This window comes from Microcebus murinus, chromosome 6 (assembly GCF_040939455.1).
Source record: "Microcebus murinus isolate Inina chromosome 6, M.murinus_Inina_mat1.0, whole genome shotgun sequence".
NCBI lineage: Eukaryota > Metazoa > Chordata > Mammalia > Primates > Cheirogaleidae > Microcebus > Microcebus murinus.
Window position 1 is genome coordinate 34,942,995 of NC_134109.1, and position 25,964 is coordinate 34,968,958.

The 25,964-nt window shown below is 33.0% G+C and overlaps 1 protein-coding gene across 10 annotated transcripts in view; it reads right to left on the reverse strand.

Annotated features, from left to right (window-relative positions):
- Window positions 1–25,964, reverse strand: part of FUT8 (fucosyltransferase 8) — a 293,680-nt gene that overhangs the window by 35,903 nt on the left and 231,813 nt on the right. For all 10 annotated transcript variants that reach the window (XM_076003949.1, XM_076003953.1, XM_076003948.1 and 7 more), the window contains one exon: window positions 22,973–23,210. In XM_076003949.1, coding sequence (XP_075860064.1) covers window positions 22,973–23,210 — 238 coding nt within the window. The remainder of the gene's footprint in view (window positions 1–22,972; window positions 23,211–25,964) is intronic.

The window sequence follows — 25,964 nt, forward strand, 5'->3', positions numbered from 1 at the left end:
GCAAGAAAAGAATTACATGGGCCTTCCCTTTAGAAATCATGCAAGCAAGAAGTGGAGTAAAATACTTAAAGTTTTGAAAGAATAAAACCACTCATTTAGAATTTTGTCTTCATAGACATTTATCCTTTACTTTTGATGGAAAATTAAGAATTTCTTAGGCAAAAATTGAGGGAATTTGTTGCCCATTTCAGAGAGAAGGAAAATGATACGTCATAAATTCAGATATACATATAGAAGAGTGTTAGAAAACAAATAAATTAAGTCTATACTTTGTTTTATTCTTAATTTATTTAACAGCCATTTGTTCAAAATAATAGCAACAACATACCCAGTGATCATAGCTTAATGGATAAGTCAAATGAATGATAGCAATGTTTTAAGGAATGTGAGAGAATTGGGAATACAATGCTAAAAGGTCCTAGCACTACCCATGAAGAGATAAACAGTGTCATTTGAAAGTGGACTGGATTAGTTATAAAGATATATTGCAAACGCTAGGGCAACCACTAAAAAAAAAGTTATAATTGATATTCTAAGGCAGAAGAAAAAATGGAATCACTATAAAATGATCCATTGAAATCAGAAAAGGCAGAAAAATAGGTGAAGTTAAAAAAAGAAATAAAAACCAAGAATAACAAATAGAAAACAGTCATAAATACAGAATATATATATATTAACCCAACTATATCAATAATCACTTTAAATGTAAATGGTCTAAAATATACCAGTTAAGAGACAGAGGCTGTACAACTGAATTTAAAAAAGCAAGACCCAGTACATGTTGTCTACAAGAAACCCACTTTAAATATGAAGACACACATAGATTAAAGGATGAAGAAAAATATATCATGCTAATACTAATCTAAAGAAAGCTGGAGTAGCTTTAGGAATTTCAAATAAAGTGGACTTCAGGGCAAGTAAAATTATCAGCAATAACAAAGGACATTATATAATGATAGAGGGTAATTATCCAGAAAGATATAACTATACTTAATGTATATGTACCTAATAATAGTGTCAAAATATATGAAGTAAAAAATTACAGAATTGCAAGGAAAATTCACTATTATACTTGGAGACTTAAACTCCTGTCTATCAGTAATTTACATAATCAGTAGGAAGAATATCAGCAAAGATATAGTTAAACTGAGTAACACCATAAATTTAATTGACATTTATAGAATACTTCATCCAGCAACAGTAGAGTACACATTCTTTTCAAATTCTTAGGGAGTATTGCATCAAGATAGATCACATTCTGGCACATAAAGCATACCTTAACAAATTTAAAAGAATAGATATCACACAAAGTATGCTCTCAGACCATGATGGAATTAAACTGGAAATCATAACCAAAAAGATAGCTGAAATCTCTTGTGTTATAACACAAGGGTCAAAGAAATAAAAATATTTTTAACTAAATGAAAATGAAAACAAAACTTACAGAATGCAGCAAAAGCAGTACTTATAGGGAAATTAATAGCACTAAATACATATAATAAAAAAAGAAGAAAAAGTTAAAATCAATCATTTAGGCATCCAATTTAGCAGACTAGAAAAAAGAAGAGCAAATTAAATCCAAAGCAAGCAGAAGAAATCAAAGAAATGAAAACAAGAAAAAACAGAGAAAATTAATAAAATTAAAAGCTCATTATGTGAAAATATCAATGAAATTAATAACCCCCTAGCCAGAGTAACCAAAAAAAGAATGGGGTAAGACACAAATTACTATTATTGGAAACGAAAGAAGGGCCCCATCACACTAATCACATGGACAATAAAATAATAATAAAGGAATATTATGCTCACAAATTTGATAACTAACATGAATTGAACAAATTCCTTGAAAAATTCAACCTACCAAAACTCACTCAAGGAGAAACTAATGATCTGAATAGAGCTATACCAATCAGAGAAACTGAATAAATAATTAATAATATTCCAAAACAGAAAGCACCACATATAGACAGTTTTACTGGTAGACTCTACCAAACATTTAAGGAACAAATGATGCCAGTTACATACAAGCTGTTCTAGAAAATAGAAACACAGGGAGTATTTCCTAACTCACTCTATGAGACCAACATTACACTAGTACCAAGACTAAACAAAGACATTAGAAGAAAGGAAAAGATCAATTGCTCTCATTAATGCAAAATCTTCAACAAAATATTAATAAATCAAATCTAACAACATATAAAAAGAATTACACACCATGAGCAAGTAGGATTTATCTCAGGTATTTAGGGCTGGTTCACCATTTGAAAATTAATTAATATAATCCTTTACATCAACAGAAGAGAAATATCAATAATATGATAATATCAACAGATGCAGGAAAAGTACTCCATAAAATCCAACACCTATTCACAATAAAAACTCTCAGCAAAGACAACTTCCTTAATTTGATAAAGAACATCTACAAACAACCTACAGCCAACATCCTACATAATGGTGAGAAACTTGATGCCTTCCCCTTAAGATTGGGAGCAACACGAGGATGTCCCCTCTCACCATTCCTATGTAACACTGTAGTGGAAGTCAATGCAATAAGACAAGAAAAGGAAATAGAAAGTACACAGATTGGGAAGGCAGACATAAAACTCTCTTTGTTCACAGATGACATGATCATTTATGTAGAAAATCCCCAAAACTAATCAAAAACAACTGGAACTAATAGGTGATTACATCAAGGTTACAAGATAAAAGTATACAAAAGTCAAATGCTTTCCTATATACCACCAACAAGCAACTGGAATTTGAAATTAAAAACATATCATCATTTACATTAGCATGAAAAAAAGAAAAAAAAGATGAGAAAGAGGGGAAAAGAGGGAGGGAAGGAGGGAAGGAGGGAAGGAGGGAAGGAAGAAGGAAGGAAGGAAGGAAGGAAGGAAGTAAGGAAGGAAGGAAGGAAGGAAGGAAGGAAGGAAGGAAAAGGAAAAGGAAAAGGAAAAGGAAAAGGAAAAGGAAAAGGAAAAGGAAAGGAAAGGAAAGGAAAGGAGGGAGGAAGGGAGGGAGGGGAAAGGGAGGGAGGGGAGGTGGGTTAGTTTAAATATAGTAAAATATGTATGAGATCTATATGAGCAAAACTATAAAACCCTGAAGAAAGAAATCAAAGAAGATCTAAATAAATGGAGAGAGGTTCTAGGTTCATGGATACAAAGACTCAATACTGTCGAGATGTCAATTCTTCCCAAATTTATGTATAGATTCAACACAATCCCAATTGAAATCCTGGCATGTTATTTTGTGGATATCAACAAACTGATTCTAAAGCTTATATGGAAAGGCAAAATATCCAGAAGAGCTAATATGACATTGAACAACAACAAATTAAGAAGGCTGACATAACCTGACTTCAAGATTTACTACAAAGTAAACAGTATCAAGACAGTATGGTTTGGCAAACAAATAGACAAATAGATGAAAGGAACAATAGAGCCCAGAATCAGACCCACACAAAGACAGGTAAATGATCTCTGATAAAGAAGCAAAGGCAATCCAATGGAGAAAGGATAGTCTTTGCAACAAATGATGCTGGAACAACTGGATGTCCACATATAAAAATAAAGGTGTGTGGGTGGGGCAGGGATCTAAATACCGACCATATACCTTTCACAAAATTAACTCAACATGGAGCATAGATCTAGGTGTAAAATGCAAAACTATAATACTTCCAGAAGAAAACAGAGGAGAAAATCTAGGTGACCTTGGGTTTGGCAGTGAGTTTTTAGATACAAGACCAAAAGTATAATCCATAAAGAAAAAATTGAGAAGTTGGACTTTATTAAAATTAAAAACTTATGCTATATGAAAGATACTTTTAAGAGAATGACATGAAAAGCTACAGATGCTAGAAAATAATTTCAAAACTGATATCTGAGAAAGTTCTTATATTGAAAATATAAAAAAAACTCTTAAAACTCAACAATAAGCAAGCAAATAACCCAATTATAAAATGGGCACAAGATCTGAACAGACACCTCACCAAAGAAGATATACAGATAGCAAATACACATATGAAATGATGTCAACATTGTATGTCATTAATAAATTGCAAATTAAAACAGGATACCACTACATACCGATTAGAATGGCTAACATTGAAAACAGTTATAATATCAAATGCTGGGGAAGATGTGGAGCAACAGGAACTCATTACTGATGTGAATGTCAAATGGTATAACCACTGTTATAAACTGAATATTTGAGTGCTTTCCTTTCCCTCCAAATTCATATATTGAATTCATATATTGAAGTCCTAACCCTCAATGTCATTAGAAGATGGGGCCTTTGGGAGGTAATTAAGTTTAGATGAGATCATGAGGGTAGAGCCCTCACAATGGGATTAGTGGTCTTATCAGAAGAGGAAGAGACAACAGAGCTTCCTCTCTCAAAGATGTGAGGATAAAAACCAGAAAGAAGGCCCTCACCAAGAAGTGAATCTGCTGGCACTTTGATCTTGGACTTTCAAGCCTTCAGGATTATCTACTGTTTAAGCCACCCAATTTATGGTATTTTGTTATAATAGCCTAAGTAGACTAAGACAGACATTTTGGGAAATGGTTTGGCAGTTTCTGACAAAGCTAAACATAGTCTTACCATATGATCCAACAATCTCAATCCTAAAAACTTACCTCATTGAGTTTAAAACTTATGCCCACTCAAACACCTGCACACAAATGTTTATACTACCTTTATTCATAATTGCCCAAAAACTGGAGGCAACCCCTCCATGATCTATGTTAATTTTTGTGAAAGTATAAAGTCAGTATTTATATTCCCCTCCACTTTCTTTTGCATGTGGATGTTCAGTCCTTCCAGCACCAATTGATTGTTGTTGAATGGATAAACAAACTGTGGTATATCCATACAGTATAATTCAGTAATAACAAGAAATGAGCTGTCAAACTACAAAAAGACATGTAGGAACCTTAAAAAAATAAAAATAAAAGAAGACAGAAAAGACCACACAATGTATAATTCTAACTATATGGCATGCTAGAAAAGGCAAAATTGTGGAGACAAAACATATTAGTGGTTACCAGTGGTTGAGGGCTAGGGTGGGGGGAATAAGTAAGTGAAGCACAGGGAATTTTAGTGCAGTGAAACTATTGTATATGATTATATAATAGTGGATAAAATCATGCATTTGGCACAAGCCAGAGAACTGTACAACATAAAGAGTGAACCCCAATGTTAAACATAGAACACAGACCTAAATGTAAAATACAAAACTTCAGTTAATAATAATGTATTAATATTGGTTGATTTATTGTGACAAATATATCATGCCAATAAAAGTAATAATAGCAGAAACTAGGACATGGCTGGCACCTGGTCAGGGGAACTCTATATTTTCTGTTCAATTTTTCTGTAAGCCTAAAACTACTCTAAGAAAGTCTACTATTTTTTTTAAAAAAGAATGCAATAAAAAATGACAAAGAGGAATATATATAGACCCACATACATATATTTATATATTTAAGTAGTATTTTTATTTTCTTCTTCACATTTTCTGCACTTCCAGGGTTTTGCAGCAATAGATATTCATTGCTTTATATTTAAAAATTTTACTTAAAAATAATTATGCTAAAATTTGGCATCACCCAAATGACAATACGATCCAGTTGAAATTAAATCTAAAAACTCTGATCTTTGATACTGTTACCCAGTTAATGCGATCTATAACCCTTCTTTTTCTTGTCCAATATTTATAAAAATAATGCTACCTCCTCTTGGGCGTGTTTTTGGAGAGAATAAATGAGGAAAGCTCTTTAAACATTAAAAATAAAAAAGGATAATATCCTAGTAATTGCTAAATATTATTAAGGATGGGAAAAAATAAAGTTTTTCCTTTGACTAAAGAGGGACAATGCCTGGAAAGGATTCAAAGAAATCTCTAACCAACTAATAAAGGCCAAACTTATCACAGATTAGAAACACAAAGAGAGCATTCTATTAAATCAAAGGTCCTTTTAGACCAAATGTAAGGCTATAAGAGGAAACAGCTTAAATTAAATAAAGTATGAGTCATAGGTTACCTAAGACTTCTCAACCTAGGAAGAAACTTGTTCTGTCTGAATGAATGTAATTTCTCCTTCATTGTAGATGTTTTCAAGTTTATCACTAAGAATTTTCTAGTCAATATTGATATAAAGACTATAATTAAGTAGAAATACAGCTTTTCCAAAGTTCTCTTTTATTGCAAATCGGTACAAAAAATTTTCTCTCACATATAACAATGTTTTGTTCTTTGCTTACTGATGGACTTTAAAGGCTTAAAAGAAATCAAACTGTTAATCAAACTTCTCTTCATTTATAAATTTGATGGCATTTTCAGTTGTTTGACAAAAATCAAGCATTGTTTAGACTGTTCATAACAAAATAAAAACAAAAACAACTCTCAAAATTAATAACAATATTAATCTTTTTTTTTTTTTTTTTTTTTTTTTTTTTTTTTTTTGAGACAGAGTCTCACTTTGTTGTCCAGGCTAGAGTGAGTGCCATGGCGTCAGCTCACAGCAACCTCAAACTCCTGGACTTAAGCGATCCTCCTGCCTCAGCCTCCCAAGTAGCTGGGACTACAGGCATGCGCCACCATGCCCGGCTAATTTTATATATATATATCAGTTGGCCAATTAATTTCTTTCTATTTATAGTAGAGACGGGGTCTTGCTCTTGCTCAGGCTGGTTTTGAACTCCTGACCTTGAGCAATCCGCCCGCCTCGGCCTCCCAGAGAGCTAGGATTACAGGCGTGAGCCACCGCGCCCGGCCACAATATTAATCTTTTATTGAAAATGGCTTTGATATACTATCTCATACCCATTAACTGGCCTCAATCAATGATCCACCTAAATAGTTTGTGGTAATACCATAGGTCTATTATAGTAATGTTGTATTTTCTTTCATTCCAGCATGACAGGGCACAGAGATTTATTTCATATTGAACTTATTATTTTAAAAAATAGATTCAAGAACAGGTGTCTCAAGCTAGACTTGGGATTGCATAAGTGAGCTTTGTTTTAGGGGATGATAAGAATGCATTTAAAATTTTAATTGAGGAATGCCAGACACTGGAGGCAAACAGCATGCAATTGCTTAAAATGCTAACTAAAGGCAGCTGCCAAAAAGGGCAAGCTTGCTGGTGGGTACAGCTGTTCACTATCATGCAATAAAAACATAAAAGCTCTCTATTTCTTGAGGTGTCTTATCCATGTGGTGGACTGTGGCCTCTGCTCATCATTTCAAAGCCCTGGGATTAAGCTACAATAGCATGGCATGGAACTATCCAAAGTGAAGGAAAAGTGACTCTTTGAATATTTATCACATTAAATTATTTACAGTTATATCTCTTGTAATTAATTTAGGAGAGAGTTGACTGCATTGTTCTTAACTGTTCTATACAATAACCACCGAGAGAAAGTGAGTTCCTCCATTCAGTGTTGCCAGGGAAAACTGTGTCCAAATTTGTTTTTGAATTGGGAAATTGGGTGGCATATTGCAAAAATGCATTGTCTCACATTTCACTGATGAAAGGGATTGTAAAATGACAAATTAAAAAAAAAATTGAAGCAAAATGACAAGTTAAAAAAAATCTGAGCCTTTACGTTTTCCTTATTCTTTCTGGTAGTCAAGACCTTAAATATAGAGAAGAAGAAGGAAAGGAGAAAGAACAATGACCTTTAAAAATCCACAAATTGAAAAGTCTTTTTCTGTAAGTTTCTCTTACCTGTGGCTACTAATACAAAACAGTATTTGATTAATTTACATTAAATTAATTTAATGAAACTGGATAACAATATAATATGTTTTACTAAGAAGCAATGGCTTGGCTGGGTGAGGTGGCTGATGCCTGCAATCCTAACACTCTGGGAGGCCAAAGCGGGCGGATCTCTCAAGGTCAGGAGTTGGAAACCAGCCTGAGCAAGAGCGAGACCCCGTCTCTACTAAAAATAGAAAGAAATTAATTGGCCAACCAAAATTATACAGAAAAAATTAGCCAGGCATGGTGGCAGATGCCTGTAGTCCCAGCTACTCAAGAGGCTGTGGCAGAAGGATTGCTTGAGCCCAGGAGTTTGAGGTTGATGTGAGCTAGGCTGATGCCATGGCACTCTTGACTGGGCAACAGAGTGAGACTCTGTCATCAAAAAAAAAAAAAAAAAAAAGCAGCAGCAGCAATGGCTTAAAAATGCTAGTTTACTCTTGATAACAGATAATTTCATCAAAATATAGCTTTTTAGAACCATTTCTTTGCCTGTATTTTTAAAAGATGACATAGCTAGATAGAGGGTTCAGACTATTTTTTAGGCACAACTCAAAGACTGCATTCAAACCTTTTTAGTAGGATGTGTTTTTTAACGCATCTGTGGCTACTCCTGTTTCCACTCAATTACATAGATAATTCTACTATTAAAATAGAGAGGACTATATACTGACAAATATTTAAGGACATACTACAGTTGTTATAATAAAACATTTATTAGTTTTTTTGCCAATTAAAAATGCCATCAAATATACATTATGATATAAAATCAATGCCAACAAAAATATCTGGATCAACATAGAACACAGAAGCCAAAATTGCTATTTATCACTAATGTATATTTTTTTCAGGCTAACAAAAATGCTCAAAGAGATTTCACTTAATCAATGAGAAACATTTAATTTAAATTATATAACCACAGCAGAACAGGGAACAGTGATTTGCCCATAAACACCTTAATTAGTTCAATGGTTACACATAAATATTAATGATATTCAGAAAAAGAAATAGCTGGAAGCTATTATCAAATTTTTTAAAATGCCATGAATATAGACATAACATTTATTACTCATACAATGGATAGCTAGTCTGCACAAACTACGAATCTTCATGCCTCCTCTGCCTTTATTTTTGGTATGTGAAATATTCTTCAATCAATATGAAATAATTTATCTTTTTTTCTCTTTGAGAATAAAACCCCTCAATATCCAAAAATTTGATTATTTAACTGTCATATTCCAAATTATGTTGGCAGATCTGTCAGCATCTGAGTAAACAAAAAAATAAATTACGTTGGCAGAAAATGCATCTTCCAATGTTGTTTAATACTTTCTTGTGTACTTATTTTACAAAGTATAAATCTTTCACAATGACATTCATTATATCTTTGGCACTATTTATAACAAAAGAGTTGATTAATAACAATGCTAATCCTGCATCATTTCCTCAATTCAATTAAAAAATTTCTTAACAAGTAATTCTATAATAATTTGACTACTTTTGCCAATATTCTTCAAAAGCATACTTGCATTGTTTCTCTCAAATTAATGCAAATGTGTTGTAAAATTATATACTGAATTCTTATAAATAAGAAACCTATTGCAAAAATTGCAATTACTATGAAGATAAACATTGGTTTTCAGTTCTGCCTATCCAATGACAGTTAAGAATGAATATAAAACTCAAGGTTTATTTAACTAAAGCACTACCATTTTTATACTTGTACAGCTTAAAAAATACTTGCACCTAAGCACCCTCTATCAGATTTGTTTTTGATTCACTTGAAAATGCAACATAACTAGCTATCAGAAGCAATATTTTAGTCACAATTGACTAAAGGCTAAACTGAGAAGCAGATGGTTTAATGCTCTCTTCTACATAATTCAGCAACTCATAGGCAGAAAGAAAAATAATGCCTAGGAGTTCTGATATTCTGGCATCTACTCTCAGCAAGATGTGATGGGCAAATAAGCATTTGTATCATCATCTGTCAAGCATTCTAAGTGTGCAAAATTCTATACTCAAGATCTTTGGTCATTGTACAACTTTTTCAAAAACAGTTCAAATGTCATTTCTTCTAACATTTCTGGCTGGAATGACTATATTCCCACCACTCCCCAATCCCTTGGGATTCTTGTTTACATCTTTATAATAACAATACTAGCCACATTTTGCATCATATGATAGACTTTTTAAATATTTTGTTTATTTCCTATTTGGATTGGGAGCTTCTTGAGTATAAGAACTTCATTTTTAATCATCTGGAGGTTGGCAAACTTTTTTTGTAAAGGCCACATAATAAATATTTTATGCTTTGCAAGTCACATACATCTCTGTCACCAAGATTCTTCTTTTTTAAACCACCTTTTAAAAAGTAGCAGGACTTGCAAAACCTAGCTATGGAGGAATATGGTTTGCTGATCCCTGAGCATAATGTTTAAAGGTCAGGTTTTAAAGTCATACTGGGTTTCTGTATCTTAGTAGTTATACTACCACTGCCAAGTTACTTACCTATTAATATATAAAATGTGAATAATGTAAGTTTGTTGTGAATATCAAATGAGATAATACATGCAACGTTCTTCAGCACTGTTATATATAATAAGGTTCACTCAGTGTTAGCTGTTCCCACATATGCCATTATTTTCATAGTGCCTAAATGGAGCAATATTCAATAAATGTTTACTGAATCACAGATATTCAAAAGGACACTTACATACAACTGAGATTCTGTATAAGAAAATGCCTTGTTTAGTCCAGAAAGTATTAATAGTTTTAAATGCATTTAACTTAGTTATTTTCAGTTTTACTGGAAACATTAGAGATTAAAATCTTAAAATAGCTGTTGAATATTTGAATTATTTTAACCATTATGTGAAGGTAAATTTCCATCATAATAAAGCTTATAAGATGCCAAGAGGGTTAATTCTAGTGGAATTTTGTTACAAACAATAATAAAGCCATCATATTTTTCAAACATTTTTTAAACATTTCCATGCCTATTACCTCATTTGCTCCACACCAGAAACCTGTGAATAACATAGAATCAGGCTAGATTTTCTTTATATTGATAGGTTCAGAAACAGAGATATTAAAATTTTTCAATGACCACTCTGCTTATCATAAAAAATATCAGTAATAGTAACAAAACTGAGTAACAAGTGTTGGCTAGTATAATTAGGCAACAAAAAGACAAAAATAAATAGGACAAGCTTCTTAAAGAACTTATAGTATAGTCATAGAGACATGTAAGCAAACTATTTAAATACAGTATATAAGTGAAAACATAGGGTTAATTGAAAGGAAGTATCACAAAGAAAATGATATTAAGAAATAACAGGATTTCATGGAATGAAGTGAAGGCAAAATATTCTATAAAGAAGGAATTACATGTTACCAGTATAGCAGTAAAAGTGTACAAAACTTTCAAAGAATAAGGGTAGACTAGCAAGATATGGAGTATAGGGTACATTTTGAGAAGTGGGCTATATATGTGAAGGGGCTTATTTCATATATTCTAAAGTAAGTAGTCTCTTAGCCACTGAGAAGACATGGAAGACTTTAAGAAAGGAAGACAAAGTCATATTTGGTTTTGAAAATATCATTCTGAGAGCAGTGTAGAAGATGGATTAAAAGGAGATAGATTCTGAAAGTAGAGAAGCTACTGAAATAATTTTCCCATGGAGGGATTAGGCATATGTAGCCAAGTTAAAGAAATGTAGACTTTACTATGACCTAGCAATACCAATTATAGGCATATGGACAGCTTTTCAATCAACATGCTGCAAAGAATTTGATAGCTGATAAAAATGTAAGGTATAAGGATAGACATAGATAGAGCAGTTGAACAGACTGCAGAAACCAGAAAGAGACTCATACATTATCAACGGATTTTTGACAAAGATGTCAAGATGATTCAAACAGGGAAAGTCTGTCAACAGATAAAGCTGGAACAACTAGAAAAAAATATGGAAACCAATGACCGCAACACTATACATAAACATTAATATTAGAGGGATCATAGACATAAACACAAAAGCTAAAACTATAAAGTTTCTAAAAGAAAACATAAGGGAATATCTTTGGGATATCAATCTTCTGACCTTGGCACTCCTGGTTCTTGTGCCTGCAGACTTGCACTGGAATCTACACCATCAGCCCTCCAGCCCTCAAGCCTTCAAACTACACTACTGGCTTTCCTAGATCTCCAGCTTACACATGGTAGATCCTGAGGCTTCTCAGCCTCCACAATAGCATGAGCCAATACCTTATAATAAACCTCTTTCAGGACATATATATATATATATATAAATCTCCTCTTGGTTCAGTTTCTCTGAAGATCCCTGACTAATACAGTGGGCCATATGGTCTCTGTTGCAACTATTGAACTCTGCCATTGTAGTATGAACACAGCCACAGAAAATATGTTTAAAAATGGGCATGCACATATTCTAATAAAATTTTATTTACAAAACCAGGTAGGGGGCCGAGTTTGTTCCAATGACTATAATGTGCTAATCCCTTTTTTAAAGGATAAGATTTTATATGTAACACACTGTCATAGAGATCTCTGTAGCTCATAAACTACCATCCCCCAGGTGATAATATAAGCAGAAAAAATAACTTTTAAATATGGTAGGATATGAAAAAATTTGGCAAGCACTGCTCTAGGGAAACGAACATATATTTACAAGGAGAAATGCATAAAGAGATTAATTGTATCACTGTTAACAAAATAATGTAGATTATTTCAATCTTGAAATAATCAATGAGGCAATATTTAAACCATGATACAGGTGTATAAAAAAATTGAATAGTTGAATGAACTAAATTACTACTTATTAACACATACGTAATAAAAATGGTGCCTATAAGATAGTCATTTATGGCAGACCATAAATAGTAATCTTTCCTGTGAAATAGAGACATCTTATCATCTTTAAAATGTAGATATCATATTCTTAATTCAATTTAGGTATTACATTTCCAAAGGATGCAGATAGATTGCTCTATAGATTCTAAAATCTCAATTTGGGTGGCCACATGGTTAATATTGGATATAATTTGAAAAAGAAGAACACAGATTATAATGTCTACTTTTGCCAATATCCTATTATTGGATATTCTAACTATATGGATCAAGATTTGCCAGAGGTACAAACAGCTAGAAATAGAAATACCATTCAACCCAGCAATAGCATTGTTGGACATCTACCCAAAAGAATGTAAGTCTCTCTATCATAAAGACATCTGTCCCTGAATGTTTATGGCAGCACAATTCACTACTGCACGGTCATGGAAACTATCCAAGTGCCCGTCAATTCATGAGTGGATAACTAAAATGTAGTATATGCTCACAATGGAATATTACTCAATCCTAAGAAACAACAGTGAGCTAGCACCGTTTATGCTATCCTGGATTAAGCTTAAGCCCGTAATACAAAGCAAGACGACACAAGATCTGGGAAAGGGGATATACATCTATTCACCATCAAATTGGTACTGATTGACTAAAACTACAGTACTCAAAAAATGGTAGTGTTCAACAGGCATTTGGGGGGGAGACCCACATCTTAAGGAAGTGGCGAGCATTGTTGGGGGAAAGGGATTACCTCTATCCCTTTTTAGGGAGAGATAAAGATATACATATACATAAAGATATACAGCCAAAATGTCTGAAAAAAAATCTGTAATTGGGAAGTGGGCAGGGGGAAGGGGGGAGTAGGGGAAGGGTATGCACTTACACGGTGGGTGCGGTGCGCACCACCTGGAGGCTGGACACGCTAGAAGCTCTGGCATAGTGGGGTGGGGGAGGGGGGCAGGGGCAAGATATGTAACCCTAACAATATTTGTACTCCCATAATATGAAGGAATAAAAAAATAAATAAATAAATTAAAAAAAAAAAGATTTGCAAGAGGTAGCAGCAGAAGCAGCTATTTAATCAGTCTGCTCCCCAACTCTGACACTTGATTTCAGTGGACACAGCAAGACGGGCAGTGGCAGCAGAGAAAGAAAAATATTGGTGGATTTACTTTTATCAACTGCTTTTTTCATTATGTCTTAGAAACCCTCTGAAGTGTTCTAAGCTAGCTAATTCCTAGTCACAATCTAGATATATTATACTCTCCTAAAATAACAGCTTCAAATATTTACTACCTGAAACCTAGGAGGAGAGGACCATGGTATAGTGCTTCAATAATATGTTTTCAGTTCTTACATAATCTCTGCTACTCTGGCATTTTGTAGCTCCATCTATTTATTCAACAAATAGGTAGCAGAGGGATGTTTTCTCAGTCAAAGACTCTAACTTGTATGTATTTCTAATATTCAGATCTTTAGAATTTGCTCAATTCTATTACTGGTGTTTAGAAAAATCTTTTTCACTGAAAAACATCTCTCTACTTTTAGGTAAAAATTACTCGGAAATTAACCCCTTTGATATGTTCAGATTCCTAAGCATTACGTTCAACATAGCTCCCACAGAGTAGAGCCTTCACAGGAGTCTATTTTCGTCTCTCTTAGTATTATACACATATAAGAGCTCTATAAAAGCATAGTTTATTCCAAGTCCTCCCTCATCCCCAAACCATCACTGGAGAGCTAAAGAAGACTAACTAAAGACTGCTTTGTCAGGAAGTGTCTTTGATTGAGATCAGTGATGGCTCTAGCTAAGACGGCAACCCTGTCCTGGAAACTAAGGGAAATTGGTCAAGCTCCTTCACAGGAGCGTACTTTTGATGCCTAATCAGTTTAGACCGTAAGATTTTACTGGGCAACCTAAATAAAACCTAAAAGAATTGGAGAATGATCATCATCATGTGGGCTGGGGGATCTGGGGAGCCAAAGCTGGTTCTCCGTGGAAGGATGAGCAAAGAGGAGGGTCATCTTCATCTTCACTTTGACCCTCTATCATAATTTATCACTTCTCTTTTCATTACATTTCTGAATAAACTTCACAAAAAGCCCCAAGGAGTTTTGAATTTCATTAATGTTGCTAGCTGTTAAAGTTTCTCAAAAGTCTTGCCGAAATCCCATGGCCCAATTATGCTATTATTGTTATTTTGCTTTGTTCTCATAAAACTAAAGTGGTAATAATAACATATGGGTGGTTTAGAATATATAAAACACTGTCAAATATATTATCACTTTGAATGCTCATAAAAACCCTGTAAGGTACATAGAACTTAGAGGGAAGTTAAGGGACACCACCCAAAGTCACACAGCTAATAACTTCTGACTCCAAATCAATGACATTGATCTGTCCTTGTACATAGTGCCTTTCTTCATCCTTTAATGGCTTAGCTTGTGCTTCCAGTGAAGTCTCTAAATCCTTCATCTAGAAATAGTTTTTTTATCCTCTGGTCATCCACAGAATTTTATATCTATATCTCTCTTATTATCCTTAACATATCCCATCTTGTTTACATTTACAGATATATGGGAGTTAACATACTTAGTGGCAAATTCCATAAGGGCAGACTGTAGGTCTTATTTATCTTTATATCTTCCATAGCATCTACTAGTACTCAAAATTTACTGAATGACTAGTGTACTTTTCTTTTTATGGTAGTGATCCATTTTCAAAAGAAATTTCATGATTAAAAAACATTATAAATATGCCCATTATTTATATCTATACAGTATTTCTTAGCAGTTGTCCTTTTTTAAAAGTAAAGTTGGACATCAAAATTTTTAACAAGAATTAAAATAACTCAAATTATATATTTTGTGGGAAAATCAATTTGACTTATACTATTATTATTTGCCATTTCTTGCTTCCAGGGAATACAACCTGCATTAAGTTTAAAGGCTATTATATTAGTAGACTGAACTTAAATTGAATCAAAAGGAACACCTCTTTAGAAAGAAGTAGAGGACTTAACTCTAATCTTTTTCAATATTACCAAGAATATTTCTGTTCTCTGTATTTTAGGGAGCAAAACAGGAGCAAGCAGCCTGATCCTAAACTACCATATAGACATGTTAATGATTCTGTAATCTACTTTTGACCAGTAGCTAAAAGAAACAAAAGTACATGAGGGGGAAAGTCTACTATTTAGAGAGATATACATACACACACATATTTATTTATAATGTCACCTAATATATAAACCATTATAGAACTTTCTTACTGAACAACATACTTTTGGAGGAAAAAATAGATAAGTATAATTCTACTAAAGATCCTGGATTATTTCCTAGTCTATGAAATTAGACTAGAATTCATATAAACCTAAGAAAAAGAGACAAGGAAATCATAGATTTATATTTATATTTATACCCAGAGATCTGGCATATAAAACTAACCAAAAGGGATAGGAGGCCCTCTTAACTTTCTTTAATATTTCAACAATTATCTTGTTTGTAGAATTGCTCCAAACTTTAATGTGATCTACATGCTTTTAACAAATAAGACTTTTATCAAAATGCTACTGAAGAATTACAATCTTTGTTTTATATACTTTGATGTCTGAATTGAAAGTCAAATGTGACTGAGTCTCAAAGACTCACATAGGTATGTATGTCTGAGGAAAACAAAACAATCGAAATATTTAAAAAAGGAAGGAAGGGAGGGAGAGAAGAAGGGAGAAAGGGGAGAATCAAGAGACTACTAGCTCGTATTAGAAAACAAATTTTTACTTTGTAAAGGATTTCCTTTGGGAATCCTTTACATAGCTCTACTAGAATGTTTAAAACATAATAATTTATATCAAATCTTTAAGGAACTTATGCCCTAAAAGGTATATCGGTACTTACAAAATCACTGATAATTTCTCAGTTATCAAAGCTATGTGGCCCAGACATCCCACAGGAAATAAGAGTACCTGGATTCTATTTCTAGCTCTAACAACCTTGGATAGGTTTTAAATAGACTTTAGGGGATTTTTCAAAAACTTTTCCAATGAAATTGTTTCCATTCCACAGTGACCTTGATATTAATTATGTATTGCTCCTTCCTAAATCACACCTCTATCTCTGAACTCATTCTGCCAGAATGTTGTCTAAAAAAGGGCAGAATATATTGCTAAGAAGATTCATTCTTAGTCATAGACTATGTTTTAAAAACAAACCCTACAATTTAATGAAAGTGCCTCACATAGCTTGAAGGGTAATGTTTTGAAATTTGGACAGGGTTGTCGGAAAGGTAGGTTTTATTTGATTGTTTGCTTTTTTAAAAAATCATAATTATGTGGTTTGGCCAAATGGTTGGCACTATGTAAATAACACAGAAGACACAGACCCCATTGCCATATGGAGTCTACTTTCAAGATAAACACTAAAAAACTCAGGTATGGAATGGTGCTGCTTACAGTTTTCTACCAACATCCTCCCAATAGCAGAGGAAGGTAAACTCATACTACTGAGAATCTGAAACCTGGCTTAAAGCAATGGGCTAAAGTTTAATGTTTTATCCAATTTTCATTTTATACCATTATATATCCTGTTTTATTATCTGAAAATGATTTAGCTTGCTTACCAGTGAATAAAATTAATAATCTAGGAAAATGTACCATGTTTATCCTGACATTTTACAAACTTCAGATTCACTTTCCCCAGGTTTCCTCATAACTCAATTTGAGAAACACTTGTAGGATAAAACATGGAAATAAACATTCAAATTGTGTTTAAGAACATAGGCTCACTGTACTATGGACAAAGCTTCAGCTCCCTATTCCCATATTTCCTAATGATCCTAATGAGATCCTAATGAGATACCAGAGACTTCCTTCTATCTTCTTAAATGGGAACTGAAAATGAAGGAAATGCCATAGTGAAAAGCACTTTGAGTCCCTCTGAGACTTAAATATACTCTAAATGGTATTTTAAATTCCTGAAACAAAGATTTTTCTTTATTTTATGGACCATGTTAGTAAAACAAAGAAGTTATATAGAGGTTGAATCAAAAGTCCTTATGTATCTACAATGATACTTGCTTAGGTCAGTGATGCTCAAAGAAGTGGGACCAACGACAAAGAACCTTGATTAAACCGCCAGGTGCGTTGGTTCACGCCATGGTACTCTAGTCCGTGGAACAGAGTAAGACTCTTGTCTCAAAAAAAAAAAAAAAAGATTCTAATAAACCTATTAGAATATACCTTTTAACTCAGGTATGTTGAGATAGAAAAAATATTGAGAACTGTTGGAGGCTTAAGGTAGCTGCAGAGAGACTATGACTGATCCAGAATTTTATTATGATTAAATCATGGGTTTATTAAGAGATATTCTACTATTCTAGAATATATCCTCAGAAGTCATTTTTCTTCTCTGTATCTCTTTAAAATTTTCCATTTAATTTTATAATTTTAAAAGGGAAAAACTGTACATGAAGCTCTTATAAAGGCCTGACTTTCATCTCAGAGTAAAAGGATAACTTCCCTGTCATTGCAGGTTATAATCTAGTAATATATTCCAATATCACGTTTGTGTTTAAAAATTTGAGAACCAAACATACACAATGGAAATAAATTATATGTGGAAATCATCTTAATACCTTTTATGGCCTCTAATCATTCTCCCTTGTGATTACAGCCCTATAAACGTAGACAGGTAAGTAGGTAATGAGTGTCATAAGCTTTTTTTTTTGAGCTAAACAGAAGTTCAGAAGCTATAGTTAATTGCCAATGTTAAGAAAGCTAAAAACAAAAGAACTGGCATGAGACTCACAGTCAAGTACCTTTCCTTTCCCTCACATCACCCAAACAGAGAAATCTAGATTTTTTTTTGCAGCAAAAGGGATCTAAAATAGTATATGCACTTATTTCAAGTTTCCATTAAACTAGTCATCAAAGGCTGAAATATTGCTGAAAAATACTAAACAGAAGCATAGCTGTAGCCTATCCTAATAGGTATATTATACCTATATATTTTCAATCATATTATTGCTTAATATTAGTTTATAAATTAGCCTACCTGATATCAGCCATTATTAAGAATACGAGCTGGTTAGAATATTTAGATGTTTTGAATAGACATCTTAATAATTTTGTAAAGGTTAAAATATTAGTTTCACAGGAAAGATTTAAAGTATAATTTCATTTGTGCTCAGCTTGCTAAAGATTTTCCTTCTGACTTGAGTGAGATATTTGCTTAAATAGTTTAATAGTTCCTAGGTAACATGAAGAGGCAGCTGAAAGCAGTTTGACTTCTTGTAACTATGCTCACTCTCTGAACCAAAAATAAAACAAAAGAGCTTTGACTCTTGAATTAAAACCTGCTGGCTTAATGAGGAACAAAATCACACAATCATCCAAATAGATACCCTATATGGAAATAAATACTCATAATTGTGACACTTGTTTGCAAAACAAAACATTAGCTAGTCTCTCAATATTTAAGCTTTACAATGAACAACCTCTAGTTCCCCCAATGATTCCATGGTCTCTTGTCTCTCTTTTTACATGTTGTGCCTGTAACAGAAAATTCTTATATCATGTCCCTCCTGGCTGACTCCTACTCATACTTTAAGTCTCAGTTTAAAAATCACTTCTTTCAAAAGTGCAAATATGTGTTGGATGTGTGCTGCAGAGTACTTTTAACTCATCCGTATCACCACATTACCTCAACATATTTTAATTACTCATTCAGTTATCTGCCTTTCCCCCAGACTATCTTCTTCATGTTGTCCAGCTTGGGTGCCTGGCACATAGAAAGTGCTTTAATTGAATTACTTTTATTTTAAGGCTGCCTCCACATAAACCTGGAGGATGTCAAATAAAACTCTTTGACCAAAACCTTTTGAAATGAGGCAAAAGAGAGAAGGTAACCATCCAGGTTAGATAAATAAATATAGCAAATGGCCATCCACCTAAAAATGTACTTAATCCAGATACCTCATCTCTATGACATCAAATTTTATCATATTTATAAACACTATTTCTTAATAGTCATTATTTTCATTTATAAAGAAAGTTTTCTAGTTATATTCATCATATTAAGTAATCCAGTTTATTATATATGTATTAAGATGTTGGGAAAAAAGACAATAGAAGGAGAAAGACAAGCCAAAGTAGTTTAACTACTAATCTGAATAAATTTTTAATTTTTACAAGGGAACAAATAGCAAAGAGTTTAATTTTAATGGGGTTCTCTATCACTAAAATAATCTATTCAACGATATTTAATATGCTTGAACAGCATTTTGGAAGCTAGTCATCATATATAGCCTAAAAGTCAATATACTTAACAAAATCAATTATTAAAAGATACTTTAAACCATTAAACATGGAGATAAGACTCCCATTCAGTATTATCACAAGGAATCTTTGTGGAAGAATCAGGCATACTATATGTAGTTTAATTCAGGTTTAGCAAACATCTTGTGATATAGAAAAACAAAATGATCATTTTATCAGCAACTTTAGAACACACAACTATTAGGAACAGATCTATAGGTGATGGGAAAGATTGGGATTATTTTTTACTGGAAAGATAGTCTTTAATATTTTCCTTCACTTAACCAAGTTACTTATTATAAAGAATATGTAATAAGTACACATATACAAACAAAATGATGCTGGAGAAAAATAGCAGTCAACGTACAACAAGATATGATGTAGCTACTGAAATAATCAGATGTACATACTAATTCCTATAATGGTGATACATCTGAACAGGAATCACTAAATTCTACCTGCAGGCACATCATGCCAAGTATGTATGAACAATTATAATTTTATGGCAGTGGTGCTAAGGGAAATATCTCAGGATTATTTTTACAAGTCAGAACAATAATAGGCATAGGCAATTTATGGGGATTAATGTCAAGGAGCTTATTAGAATTCACTCTGTTTCCTCTAGTTCTTGGAAACAAATTCATTAGTTTCTCTAAAAGATACATATATAGACAATGTATATAACAGAAACAGAAATCGATGGCAACCATACTTTTCATAAAAACAAAGATATTCTAAGCTCAAACATAAGTCTCTTCTTTTGGATACAAGACTAGTATCTAAAGTATTAAAATTATTTTATTTACTTCCTAGATATTCTAGATAGTTTTTGTGCCTCTAGTCATTATTCTGCTAGGTAAGGTGTCTGGCATGAGTTTAACGGGAAGGACTTAGATTGGAGGTAGGTAGAAGTGAATGTGCTAACCAGAGTTCTGGCATTTATAGACTTTAGGACCCTGGATAAATCATTTAGCTTTCACTAAGCCTTTGATTCCAGATGAGTATAGGAAGGATGATTTCTAGATTCTGCTAGTTATAACATTAAGAAATACTAAATTTTTAAAATTCAAGCCATTTTTTTTTTTTTTCTTTTTTTGAAGCCAGGTTTGCTAAGATCAAGCCATTTTTGATCTTCATATCCTGTGGCTGCCACTACAGATTACAAAATATACAAGGAAGGATTAAAAATCAAGCAAACCAAATAATTACATGTAGCATATAGGCAGGGAAAAACTAAATCTGGTAAGTCTAGTGAGGCCAACTTTTCACTTTTCTATTAACTATCAGCCAAAAAGTTGTCTTTCCCTAGAACCAGTTAAACACAGAAAACTTTTCTACTCTGTCTATACATTTGCACTATCAAACAAGTTTAAACTGAACTAAGCCCATGAAATAAAAAAAAGTTAGCCATAATGAGCCTAGATAAATTGCTTTCCCTGACTGACAAATCTAGTATCTTTCTAACCTTTATACTTAATCTGTTGGCACTAGTTGAAAACTACAAAACCAGATCAGTGGAAGATGTAATCTTAAAACTAAAGCTCTGCTGGATTCTAGATTAAGAGGTTCACTTTAAAATATGAAGTAACAAAAAAAAATGTTGATATATAAAAGACGGCTTCTAAATCATCCTATGGAAGATAAAAATCATATCACAAGATAGTACTTTTAATCCATACAGGACCTTTTACAGAGCAACCTAAAGTATTTTATAGAAACTACCCGATTAAGTTTCATGACAATTCTGTGAAATCAGGTATTACCTAATTTTTTCTAAAGAAGGCAAAAGAAATGTAGAACTAAAGTGACTCACTTTGCCAGTGACAAAGCTTCCTATTTCACATCTAATGCTGTAAATTGTAGGGAAAAGGTGCTTAGCACCAAGATAAATGATATTAACTTAAATGCCTCAGCTTTTTGAAAAATGTTTGACTTCCCACAAGATATGAGTGCAGAGGTAATGTATTGTCTTGCTTGGCATTTATCCTAATCACTTAATTCAGTATCTGTCACACTGAAGGCACTCATTATATATTTGCTCAATGAATAAAGGCTATGGACAGAAGCTAACAGTTACCAGAGCTCATATATCAGGTACTGTTCTAAGTGTATTACATATATTATTTCATTTAATCCTACCAACAATTGAATAAGGTAAGTTACTACTCCGCATTTTACTAATAAGGAAACTAAGGCCCAGGTTAAGTAACTTGCTCATGATTGCAAAATGATAAAGCCAGGATTTTAAAAAAGAAGTAGCTCAACTATAGATCTTGTTTAAAGTTCACGATTGTAGAAAGAAGAGAACTAGGTTAGCAGTAAGAAACTATCTGTATTCTCATCCCTCTGTCACCACTTCCTTGGAGAGAAGGGAAATTTCTTACTGATGTTTCTATCTCTTTATAATGCCTAGCATAGTACCTTAGTCACATTACTCTTTATCAAATGTTTCCTGAATAAAGTTAAAATCACATAAACAAATTAGGCTTCATTGTTCTCAACTGTAAACTGGAGATAAAGTTACCAGCAAAGTCTATCTTAGTGGCACTCAACATATGGTCTCTAAACCTGAAAATTTTGTCAGAGATGAAAATTCTCAGGCTCCACCCCAGAACTTCTGACTCAGAAACTGGTGCTTTAACAAGAATTTCAGGTGATACTCATGTATTCTAACGTTTGAGAACCACTGGTCTACTTTATATGATAATTACAAGGATCAAATGAGTTCAATAGTGTAAAAGCACCCTAAAAAGTGAAAGGTATATCATCATCATTATTATGAAAAGATTAAATTATGATCCTTGAAAAAACATTTTTCTAAATCCACATATGAATATCAGAAATGAAATAGATCATAAAACATTTTTAAATAAAATATTGTTCTTCCAGATTTTATCTGGATAATGTATAGCAATAATGGATCCAAAGGAAAAGATGACTATGATCTGTAATGTCATACCTAGAAATCCAATAATTTGGTCATGCAGTGGTTCAACCCAGAGACCTGACATGCTGCATAGGCTCCTTACCTGACCAGTGTCCAGTGGAGATGCCAGATCTGTCTGTGCATGTCTCACTTACAGGTCTAAACACAGTCTCCCATCCACCAGTGGCATAGCGCCAATTCTGAGATTCCAAGATAAGTGTTCGCTGAGTGCCATACGCAATCATGAAGCAGTAGACTACATGATGGAGTTGACAGCCATAGCCACAACCTTTGTTGATATTACACACCAGCTTCTTGGCTTTGCTGCAGTCCTTGGGATTCTGTCAGAGAGAAAGAGAAACAAAGTGAAAATAAGTTGCACAGAGAGGACAACTTCTCTTTATAGGTGACAAGTATAGAAAATCATATATAATAGGCCAGAATGATCCAATAGATTTCTTATTAAGCAAACAATCTAGCTTTAAGGATTGGATTTCAAAGAAAGAATCCACTGAAAATTATATGAACATATTTAGGAAGATGGCAGTGAAAAAAAAGAACATTTACTTGGAAATATCAGTAAACAAATGTGAAATTAAGCAGTTGCATTAAAAAAATTCTTTTACTTCTCCACAATTCAGAACATGCAAGTGTAATTATCTCTGAACTCAAACTTGCATACACTGAGATTTTTATGAAAGAAGTAAAATGGTTCATTTATTCCAGCAGCACTTCAGCATTCTGAGCTTACCTTCCGTGATGAAACTCAAAATAACTTAAAACTATAATTTTTCTAGAATTCCAGATTTCTCCAGAGTTCTAGATGTTACAAACAAATCTACTTTTTCATTATAAAATAAAATTCACTGAGTAAAGTGATCTCTAAGTTCAACAATTACAAAAATATCCAGTATGAACTTTCTTTCTAATCATCCTTGATGATAGCTACCAGTAATGTTCACAACTGGCTATATAGCATGTTCTATACTGACTATTTTGAAAATGTAGTATGCCAATTTTTAATCTAGAAATCCATTTTTCTAATTGCATACTTTGCCATAGATAGCAAATGGTTAACTAATACGAGAACTCCTTTTTTCCATTCTAAAGTTTCAATTCTGCTCTAATTTATACAGGCTCTTGCTGAATATCCCTAGGCATCTTAATTCTTCATATTACAGTATGTTTTGACATGTACTCTTTAGTCAGATTAGTTTTCCAAGCTGTTTTGTCTGCCATGGAAGAGAGAAGATGGGTCCTGCTAAAGACAATCTTTTGGGTTGTTTCCACATCCTTGCAATAGTAAATTGTGCTGCCATAAACATTTGGGTGCAGATGTCTTTATTATAGAATGTCTTTCACTCTTTTGGAATTAGGGGTTGCAGGGTGGAAAGATAAACTCACAACTAATGGACCCGGTGAGTACTGCAGAGGGGAAGGGCATGCCTCTAATCCTTGCTTGAGTGAGGCAAAGTCATGAAATGTAACCAAAATGTTTGTACACTCATAATATCCTGAAATAAAAATAAATAAAAAAGAAAAAGAATGGAACCTTTTATCCCATATAGTGAGGGGCACAGTAGCTAGTTCTCAATTTATATAAGCCTTGAATAAAGCAGTCACCAAACCCCAAATCTAAATAAAATTATGTTCCAGGGATATCATCTATCCCATCAAGTAGAGCCCTAGAAACAAAAGCTAAGATGGTGAGGCTATAAAAATGATTCCAAAGGAAAAGCTGAGAAGGTAAAATACAACATAGTTACCATCAGAAGAGGTACTTTTCATATTCAAATGTGTCACAGCAAGGTGGTCATTTTTTAGATCAAAGCAGATACTATCAAGAACTTTAGGAAGAGTTAGAGCCACTATGAATCCCTGATAAAATTCAGCAAGATATTGTTTCCACAATCAAGTACTAGACTTGCTGATTTTTTGAGACTATAAACTCATGGCAGACTTCTAAGGCAATAAGCATTCTTATCCTTGTTGCTACAGCCACAAAAGATTTGAGAGGAACAAAGGAGTGTGATGTCATGTGGGAATGGGAGATCTATATCAGTTAATTTCTGTGCAATATTATACAAGGATCCAGGGGATAATGTTCTCAAACTGAGCCAAAGCTTTATTATTGACTCAGTTTATCAAGAGAGCAGATAAATAACACTGACATTTGTCAGATTTTTCATTATTTGTGAGAAATACAGCACTTGAATGTTTCTAAAATTCATATGAATAAAAAGAAAATGTCTTTCCTATATTTTTAAATAAACCTTTTCTTCTAGAACAGTTTTTAGCTGTATTGAATTATTGCAAAGACAGTAGAGAGAGTTCTCATAAACCCCACATTAAGTTTCTCCTATTACATCTTACATAAGTCTTCATATTTTTTTAAGAAAAAAAAAAAAGAATGAGGGAGCATAATTAAAACATCTGACCTTTAGTTTGGAAGCTATAGATTTTTTACTTAAAAGAAGTCTCATATCTGTATTTAAGAAAAGCACATCCGTGTTTTAAGAGAAGAGTTTAATTAGAATCTAATGCTTTGAGCACAAGAGCTGAGACTAAAAGAAAAGAAATAGCAATTTATAAAAGAGAATTAATTCATGAGCGTTAGTGTGCCTCAAATCAAGCTGAAGAAAGAATATATTATTTCTTTCTGTTATGTCATAGGTAACATAAAGAAGGGGGTAAATCCATTATGCTTGGTCCTGAAATAAGAAAGGTCTATACATATAAGATAATCAATGGAAGACTCCAAATGAGAAAATGATAAGAGAAAATGAATGACTGGAATGATAGTAAATAAAACATTGGAAAAGCTCAGAACCACAGCCCAATTTTTTGCCAAAATAATATTTAAAACTCTCAAAAATTCAAAGGATCTTGTTCATAGAAGACCCAGAGAAAGGCAGAGGTTAGAGATAGAAAAGGTATTTGTGTTCCCAATACAAGATTAAGTTCACCAGAATAAATATCTACAAAAAACAAGTAGATATTTCTAAGGTAAATGGAGAGAATTTAAAAACAATTAAAAAAAACCCCAAAGCAACAACTCTGAGATGGACAGAGATTTATTCTGATAAAAAGGAACC